This window comes from Homarus americanus, unplaced genomic scaffold, assembly GCF_018991925.1.
Source record: "Homarus americanus isolate GMGI-L3 unplaced genomic scaffold, GMGI_Hamer_2.0 scaffold40248, whole genome shotgun sequence".
Taxonomy (NCBI): Eukaryota; Metazoa; Arthropoda; class Malacostraca; order Decapoda; family Nephropidae; genus Homarus; species Homarus americanus.
The window spans coordinates 8,312,969-8,322,755 of NW_024712526.1; the positions used below are offsets into that span (position 1 = coordinate 8,312,969).

Below are 9,787 nucleotides of genomic sequence, written 5' to 3' on the forward strand. Positions count from 1 at the left end.
GTTCATTTAATTTTTCGAAACCAGAACTTATTAAAGAATAGGTATACATTTATAGTAAACTTGACTTAATATGAAGAGGATATAAGTAAAAAGTAAAAGTAAACCAACTGAATCAACTGGGGACAAATATCAATTAACCACAACTACTGTGCTTTAAAGATTCATATCTTAATTTCTTATATAACTTAAGTTTAATATCAAAGTTTGTCCTTATTGTTGTTAAAATGATGATAAAAACTTCATTCAGGGCAACCACGAATTGCAGTTCATTTGTGATGAATATTATTTTTATTCTTTTACTACTACCATGAATATATTACTAGTTAATATTAAACTATAATTTATATATTAATATGAGAAGTTAAACGAGACACTCTGGTAACTTATGGCACTAGTGTTATGATCCCTGAGGTGTGTGGTGTTTACGTGAGGCAGGTGACAGTGACGCATTCTAGCTTGGATTATAGTTATCACATATAACTTGTTCTTATCCGTAATATTCCCCACGGAAATAACATGTTCAAGAAAAAGCCAACAGCTAAAGGTAGGAGAAGGCTCGTGACGTGTATTTTAAGTGTTTACTCATTCTCGGATGTTTTGTTACTTAGGCCAGACCTCTGATAAACACTGGGTATTATTGAGGTGTCCTGGAAAAACAATAAAAAGTTTTGGCTGAGAAAAAAGGTCGTAGCATATCGACACATCTTTTAAATTACATAAATAAAAGAAGGTTAGGTATGTGAGTTTGTTAATATTTACTCGTGTTACCCAGCAATTCTAGGAAAATTTTATAGGGAAGAAAACTTTTCTTATCCTATTCAACCAAATCTACCAAACCTAATGGAAATTAACCTACCAAACCTAACTTAGATTCGTGTTCAGAAAAAAATGGTAAATACAAATTAATAACGAGAGAAAGACCGGTATATTACTATAAATTCACCAAAAACAATATACAGTGCATGGAAGTTGCAATTCACTTCTTTTTTTTATTATTACGGGTGGGGTTATTCTAGAGGTTAGAACGAAGTTTTCTTCTGTAGAAAAATCTAAAGTTACTGGTTAACACGAGTTAGTGTTACAGAGTATTACCATAACTGACTTTTTTTCCCTACATTCATTGTTGAGGGGTCTGGTCTAAAACCATGGGGTCTGACCATTCCGTCACCACATTTTTTTACCACTTTCGTCACCGCGTTCATTCCCATCATCATTTCAAGGGCAATACATTCCAGAAAATTCTCACATAATTAATACATCAATATGTACACGAAAATTTCACCAAATTTGCCAAAATAACTGTTGCTTGGGATAGAAAATAATCAAAACACTTAGTTTACAAAATTGTATTACGAAATTATGGCTCTGCATAACAATACATTGGATCATGTAAGCATGTCACTAAGACAATTTATTAAAGATGGGAAAATACAAAATAATAATGTTAATACTCATGCAAGCTTGGAAGAAGACACTGACATTTTTTTTAGGAAATTAGAAGTGATGATATTTTTTTCTTCATATTCATCCCACAGCTTTTCTTGTGCACGGTTTTAGCTTGTGCTCAGCAACTAATTGTAATTGCAAATCAACCAAGGTGGTGAAGAAGAAGAAATCACCTTCTTTGGTTCTGTATTTTGTTTATTTACCAATGTTTTAATTGTTTTCTTTATTAAATAATTAATATTCATGTATATAATAATAACACAATACTTCTCGAGTTGTCTGTATACATGTGTAATTTCTAATCGTGTAAAATAATTACTTACAATTTATCACTCTAATACCAGCGACTAACTGTCTGTTAGAGGTAACGAAACGGGTTTCATATTGATGACGAAATGGGTTATTTGGTGACGAACCGGGTTGGTGACGAAATGGGGTGTATCCAAAACCATTATATACCATACACAGTGAATACAAAGAACAGAAGGACTACTAGATGGTGATTTGTTTAAATCAACTACTACATGAGCTTATTTGTTGATTAACGATAATGAAATACGTTTATAGAAACCATGGAAGTGACCGATGTTATACTTTACGTACTTTTACTTTCTTAAGTTTGGAAGTGTACTTAGTTGGTAATTGAGCTGGAAGAGAATATCTTGCTTTAACCACAAACTTTAAGACATTTTTATAATAGAAGACAATTGCTTTCTTACTTCATGAAAATTCAATAAAATAGCTAATACATTACAATACTACTGTGAATTTGAATGATTATTTCACTGAATAAATATCCATGAATTTAATATAACCATACTACTGTACTGCAAATGGAAACTCACTACTGTGGTATTTCATGAATATGCTAACTTGCACTTAGTTTACCATAGCCGTATATGGATGATAGTGGTGGTGTTCACAATTCAATCCATTAAAAGGAGTAGGGCAGTAAAATGTACCAACCAAATGTAATGTTCGTGAAAACTGCTTACAAAGGGATGTCTTTGTGTAAACAAAACAAGATTGGGTAAATGTTTACTTTAGTGCTACAAGCTATTTCACAAGTGAAAATTTGTTTTTCCTTCATGAATTTTGTTGCTTTTTTTATTGGAAATAGTTTTTCCTTTGGATTTTTTTTTCCAATCATGGTCAAACATTAGTTTTTTTTTGTTAATTTTTCCGGAAAAATCAACATCCTCCAGTAAATAAAACCAAAATTTTTGCAGGATTTTCTTTTTTGCTGCTTTCATGTAAACAAAAGAAGCACTTACCTAACCTAACGTAACCTGACCTAACTCCCTAGTATTTAACTTATCCTTATTTATTCTAACCTCCTAGCAGGGGTGGGGGGAGCTTTGCCCTATGCACTCCCTCTCCCATGGCTCGCTGATGACTAACTTGCGAGCGACCGGCCGTAGAACCTGCGACCATGCCCACGGCTCATGCAGTATTATAGTATAAATCATAAAAAAGAAATGCTTCCCCAAAAGAGAACACTGTCATTAGCAATTAACAACAAAAATTGTGGTGAATAAGCAGTGTATTCTTGCTAGAATCGTTGGTAGCATTAATCTACATGTTAACCCAAGATTGTTCTCCTAAACCAATGATGATAGATAAAAATTATTGGTTCTGTAACTGTAAGATGTTGGCTGCTGTATTTGATGCTGTAACCCTATACTGTATTGTATTTATATACAAACTGTACCTTTATAGTGTGTACCTGTATATGTTTCTCCATGAATATATACTTTGATACAGTACAGTAATTGAATCCAACAGCTGACTGCTACACATTATTTATTTTGTAATTTATGGAAATTAACCTTTACAGAACAAATGAGGACTAATGATAGACAACTACGTAGAGCTGGTCGAGATGTGGAACGGGATCGAAGAGAATTGGAGAGAGAAGAGAAAAAGTTAGAAAATGATATTAAAAGGTTGGCAAAGTCACCAGGCAACAAGGAGGCTGTTACATTGCTTGCCAAACAACTAGTTAACATAAGGAAACAGAAAACAAGATCTTATGCAGCAAACAGTAGGGTCAGTATTGAAATTTTAAGTTACAGTACTACTCAGTTTTACTACACCTGTTGAATGTTTAAAGAAAGTTGTAAGAAGTTTGTATGCTGCAAACAGAAGGCCTGGTATAGTCTTGATATTTATTGTTACTGAAGAAAAGGAAAAAGAAACAGTAGATTGGAACATGCACTGCAAATTCTGTATTAGTACAGGTACCTGTATATGATTGTTTAAAGACTTAGTCATATACACCACATCTATTAATTACAGTACAGTATACCCTTCTTGTTTAATCTAATATGTTAGCTAATGCAGAGCTTGGGTGTCAAAGTGGTATAAGAAATCACCAATAACTGTACATACTGTCTCTGTCGTTCTTTAGTTTTGTATCAGTCCCCTCTATTGTACATTTTATATTGTAGTACAGTACTGTGTACGCTGGTATTTCTTATTTACCCCTCAGCTACCAGGGTGATTCATCTTTAATGAAGACAAATAAACCTGAAGAAACTATGTATTTTTTAATCCCATGAGCCATGACCCATAGATGTTCAAATTGAAGGTAAAATCAGTAGGAGGATCCCCTTAATTTGCATGATTTCTTAACCCTTGGCAGCCAAGGGGTAATTTCTGGTTTCTATGGACCAATTTTTTTTTTGTGCTCTTAATACAGTATACTGTACTTTTATATGGTGAGGGTAATTATCCTGGTACTACTATAGTGTGCAGTCTACAAGATATTTAGGTTAGGTTAGACTAAAGATATCTTTCTAGACCACACACTATAGTAGCACCATTCTCTTTATAATTTGGTAGCAATCATGTTCTCCTGGCTGAATCATACCGGTAAGTTCTGCAGAAACTCTATTACTGTACGTATTCGCAAAACTCGGTTCCTGACCAGAATAGATACTGTAGGTAGAAATTGTGGATATATGAAACTTCCTGAGGGCATGTTTTAGCACTTTAGATAATAACCTAACCATATAATTGTACAATACTGTTCTACATTTATCTTTGAACTGACTGATGTCAAATAAAAGTGTAGATGCAGTAGATATATACAGTACTGTACATGTATACAGTATCTATATACAGTAATGTTTTTAATTTTCATCACAGATATCATCAGTTGCAGCACAGCAGAAATCTATGCAGGCCAATGTGAAACTTGCTGGTGCTATGGGTACTGCAACAAAGACCATGGTGAATATGAATCAGGTCATGAAACCAGAGGACATAGCCAAAAATATGAGGGAGTTTGAACAGGCATCTGCTAAACTTGACATGAGCGAGGAAGTCAGTAAGTATTTGTTCAGATGTCTGAATTTATTTTTGTGATATGTATTATTGGAATAACTTTCCTGTGGACAGTGTTGTGGAGGGGAAATACTAAAGCAGAACGCGACTGTTAAAGAGAGGGATAGAATAAAGGGGGATTCTGTGTACGCTCTTGGTTCTGATCAAATTACTCTGTAGCTACTGGGAGAGGGTTTACAGGAGTGAAAAACTACTTGTCTGGTTGTTTGAAGCATTACAATTAGTCTATAAAAGTAAAGAATGTATGGCCCAGGATTGTAGTAACTCCATGTTTGCAGAGAAAACTAAAAAAAAATACGGGAAAGTTATTATTTGTACATAATATAGATAATAGATAAATGACTTAAGCAGCTTTGTTACACTGTGTCATGATGATATGAAGCCTATTAATGTATTTTCTCTTTCACAGTGAATGATACTCTTGATGATCTCTTAAATGAAAGTGGGGATGAGGAGGAAAGTGACGCAATTGTCAATCAAGTGCTAGATGAAATAGGCATTGAAATTGGTGCGAAGGTAAGTAGTTTACATTGTTGCTCCATGTTTCTAAATGTCTGTGTATTGTATATTAATTTGACTACGCATAGTGTTTCCTGGGGATAGAAGAAGACTACAAATATTTCCTTAGTAAAGAACCGTCAGGGGGGAGGGGGCTGCATGTAACATAACAAACCTGAACTGAATTAACTTTACATTACACTTTCCTCTTTAATACTTGATAGTGCTCCCATAGGCAGGCCTGGCTAAGTGGTCTGCTGCCTTTAATGCAGGAGGATTAGATAGGATAAAACATGATTTGTGAAGACTATAGCCACTTCCTTCTTAATTTACATATTTGTCTCCTGTAGGTCTACCTCACATTGTTTTTCCACACTACTCTACGACACTTCCCCACTTAAGAAAACTATAAAGTCTTCAAGGGTGAAAAGTCAATTGATCTAACTAGAGTGAAAATAGTTGTCAGTACAGAACATATATACTGTAGCTACATAATTTATTAGTCCATCAAGATGAACTACTGCTGAGGTTGACCATCTGTCATTGTCTGCCTCTGTGTAAAGTTTTTTTCTCTTCAAAATTATGAAGTTATATATATATTGACATTATAAACCAAGATGGATGTTAAAGTTTTGTGAGCTTATTATAGTTTAGGATAAACGAGGCAGAAGACATGTGGAATATATATACAGTACTATAATTGGAAGCAAGAGGTTCAGAGATTTATTTTAATTCTAAGGAATATGTATCTTATTGAACACTGATATGTTTCTGCTTGTACAGGTGGCTGGAGCACCACTGGCCAGGTCAGATGGTTTGGGAGAGACGAGTCGAGGCCATGTTATGACAGACAAAGAACTTGAGGATTCTCTGGCAAAACTCAGGGCCACATAGATTAAGTACTTTATAAAAAGTCCTAGTGTTTAAGTCAAAGCTTTTTATTTTACGAATAATAAAATACCATTGAATAGTTACTTTTAGGACTTTGGTGAGCATAAGAATATAATTGTTAAATAGATTTGATTATCTGTGATTTATATGTGCAAAAGAAAATATGTGGGTATTTATATACCGTAATAGTTTTACTCTCCTGGGCTTTATGAAAATTTAATTGAATAAGATTAATCTGAACTTTTGTTAGTGTATGTTAATGATTATGAGTTGTAATCTGTTCAACCTTATGTCATTGTCAAGGTTAACAGTTAAATGGACCCCTGTCCTTGCAGGTGCTGTACTGTACTAACTTACCTTGATCTAACAACCATTAGGATCAGGTCCCATTACAGCTGGGCTCCAAGCCTAGAATTTAGGAAAGGTTAGATTAAAGCCTATTAGGAGTGAGGTCCATTTTACTAATCATCATTGGGATTGAATAAAGGCTAAGAATATTTTATATAAGTAAAATTTTCAGTAATTTGTTGTTGAGCTAATACTGTATAGTATATATACCTGTACTGTGTATACATAAATATGCGTGACACTGTTACCCATAAGGAAAAAAATAAATTTTAAGAGGGTAAGAATGTTGTTTTTAGGCATACCATGGGCAGCTTTGTAATAAATATACTGGTAAGTACAATATTGTACATGTATTGAAAAAAAATCACCGTACACATTCAATCATTAGTTACATCCTTCTAACGCTTAGAATTACAGTACAGTACGGTACTTCAACATTACTGGGACGTCTGTAGTAAATTACTGTATTTCTTATTTAAAAACAAATATGGTAAACATTCTTTGGAGTCTTTGTAAACATTAAGTTTTAAATATTCTGTACAGTAAATTCAAAATTTCTCCTATGAACAGTTCAAGTATTTTATTCTTAGACCTAGTGATTAAATAGGGCAAATGGTTCTTTACTGTATCAAACAGTTACTGTATATCTGCTTACAAGCTACATATTGCTAGGACAGTACAGTATGTCTCTACTGACCTGTTGGTTAATTACATATGCTGGAAGTCTCACTTTTTCAACTGTCATTAAGACTCACCGGCCAAGTTGTCTGATGGGCAGTTAAGAGATTGTAGATAAATTTTAAGATTACTTTGCCTTTGGCTATCTGGCATGGATGTTCATTACTAATAGCGTCTTCTTTTTTTTAACTGCTAGTTAAAGGAAAAAACATGCATGCACACACTGAATAAATATAAACATGTACACTAATATATTTTGTGCATTTATGATTTATGAATAGTTAACACATTTTTATTTTATTCAGTTAATTCAATTTTAAAATCCCAGCATCTGTGTAATACATTTGCTGTTTATAAGTATGTATTCTCTCCCACAAATTCTTGAGTTACAGTATTTTCATATGTGCAGTAACTTGGCAGACTGCATGCTTCTACTAGTACTAATTATCATAAGTCTTGTAATAAATTCTCAGATTTTGAAACTGTGTGCCTTGCCTTATTGTGTCATAGTGTTCTTCAGTCCCATTCTGTGACTACAATTATTACTATGGGAGATATGTAAAGGTAACAAGTGAATTATCTGTGCTTGGGAATAACATGTAACCTAGGTTTTATTGCTGACCTGACCTGAGTTGTGCTGTTTAAAAGTGCTGTACAGGACTTGCTTGTTCTTGACTGGTATTGAATAATAGTGCCAGAAACTGCCTTATTCTCGATTGCTGACTTGAGTTGTAAGGTAAAAAATAAAAGGACTGTCTTGTTCCTGATCTCCAAGTGGACTTGAAAAAGTTGACTAAGGGTTTTGTGTTCAGAGATGGTCTCATCAGACCCATCTCCAAAATGAATTGCCTTTTTACACTTGGAAGGGCTGTTAGTAAATCTGAAACACTGTCTTTTGATATAAGGTTCTGTAAGTACAGTATTTTTCAGGTTTGTTACAATGTCAGTGATGATTTTAAAACATCAAGATTCTGCATTTCATTGACAAATACAAAATTGGTCTGTACTGAGAGGAAGATAACCCAAAATGAACTAGGAAACTCATATAAAATTAAAATTTCATTTAAAAGGAAATTTTTTTTCTAAGTGTGGCCTCTTTTTTTACCATTAGTTAATGGTTACAGTATTGACTACTGTACTAACAATGCTTATCATTTGCTCTCTCTTTCATGTCACCAATTCTGCACTTTCATAAATTCTTTTCATCTCACATTATCTACCAAATATCACCTTTTCATTTGTAATATTTCCTTTTTATCATTATTTTGATGTTCCACCCATTCAGTCGGGTAAAGCTGCTATACTGGGTATGGCAGACCATCTTGTAAAGTTCTATATAAAATATTTAATATTAGGGCTTTTCACCTACCGGTATGTATATTCTGATAACTTATTTCTCAAGTTATGGAGAGAATAGGAGAGGAGATGAAGGGAATGAAAGAACAAAGTGAAATGTAGTGAAGGCAGTCCCTCTGTCGTGACCACCACCTCAGAAGGGAGCGAGGCAGTTATGATAAAGAGGATTTCGTAAATATTTGCTTGTACAGTACAGTACATAATGTGTGTGAATTAGTGCACAAGATCTGGGTATACAAATACGGCTTTGATAATTAAGTAGTAGTTTACAGTGCTTCATGATAAACACTTGTATGCTTTACTGACAAAAGTACATTCCTATCAAAGTTGTTACAGCTGTATTAGTATAGGTACAAGAAAATACTCTTGTCATGATAAGGAATTTTAATTGTTTGAAATTTAATGTAAAGAAAAATAATTTTATATACAGTATTTGTATATATATCTGTAACAGGCAACTATTCAGACTTCTTAATACATGATTACAGTAATGTATATTAAATATATTCAGTATGTTAAATATATTTTGCAATGAAGAATTTTTTTTCTTCTAATTCCTTCTACAATAGTTTTAAGTACGTAGTTATTTTAGTCCTGTAGTGTCCTAAAACAACACTAGGTATTAAATGTCGAGACTACAAGGGAAAGTGCAAGTGTATACTGTATTAGGCCAGAACTGTCTTCCTGAATATGTATGTACAGTATACAGTATATTTAATGTTACCCAGTTCTGATTGACTACAGCTTTCTACTCTTCGATTCTAGTAACGGTGTCAAGGCATATTAAACCTTAATCTCTATGCAGAAATAAGGTTGTAATCGCCATGGTTAATATTTATGGTAGGGTATATGAGGTTAGTTGGCTATGGTAGACAGATACTGCTGGACACCAACTCAGAGTGGGCGGTAGAGGGTTGGTTGATAGGATGGTGGTAGTTAATAAGAAGGGAGTTGTAGAGTAGTCCAGGGTAATAGGAGGTTGTGGGGTGCTGGGGAATAGGGTTGTGATTGGAATGGTTATGAGGTGGTAGTTGGGTTGTAGGGTGGTGTTATGGTTGTGGGTGGCGTTAAGGCTGTGTGGTGGTGTTATGGTTATGGGGTGGTGTTATGATTGTGGGGGTGGTGTTATGGTTGTGGGGTGGTGTTATGGTTGTGGAATGGTGTTATGGTTGTGGCGTGGTGTTATGGTTGTGGAATGCTGTTATGGTTGTGGAGTGTTATT

General features: G+C 34.1%; 1 protein-coding gene across 1 annotated transcript; it reads left to right on the forward strand.

Moving 5' to 3' along the window:
- Positions 1 to 385: 385 nt before the first annotated feature.
- Positions 386 to 9,104, forward strand: LOC121862109 (charged multivesicular body protein 2b-like). Its single transcript, XM_042360104.1, has 5 exons — positions 386 to 544; positions 3,284 to 3,495; positions 4,597 to 4,777; positions 5,204 to 5,310; positions 6,076 to 9,104. The coding sequence occupies exons 1-5, from the start codon at positions 517 to 519 to the stop codon at positions 6,184 to 6,186; spliced, it is 639 nt and encodes a 212-aa protein (XP_042216038.1). The 5' UTR covers positions 386 to 516; the 3' UTR covers positions 6,187 to 9,104.
- The last annotated feature ends 683 nt before the right edge of the window (positions 9,105 to 9,787 follow it).

Coding starts and splice junctions, on each gene's coding strand:
- LOC121862109 (XM_042360104.1), top strand. CDS start 517: ATGTTCAAGAAAAAGCCAACAGCTAAAG. Junction 4,778..5,203: donor TGACATGAGCGAGGAAGTCA/GTAAGTATTTGT, acceptor TCTCTTTCACAG/TGAATGATACTCTTGATGAT. Junction 5,311..6,075: donor GCATTGAAATTGGTGCGAAG/GTAAGTAGTTTA, acceptor CTGCTTGTACAG/GTGGCTGGAGCACCACTGGC.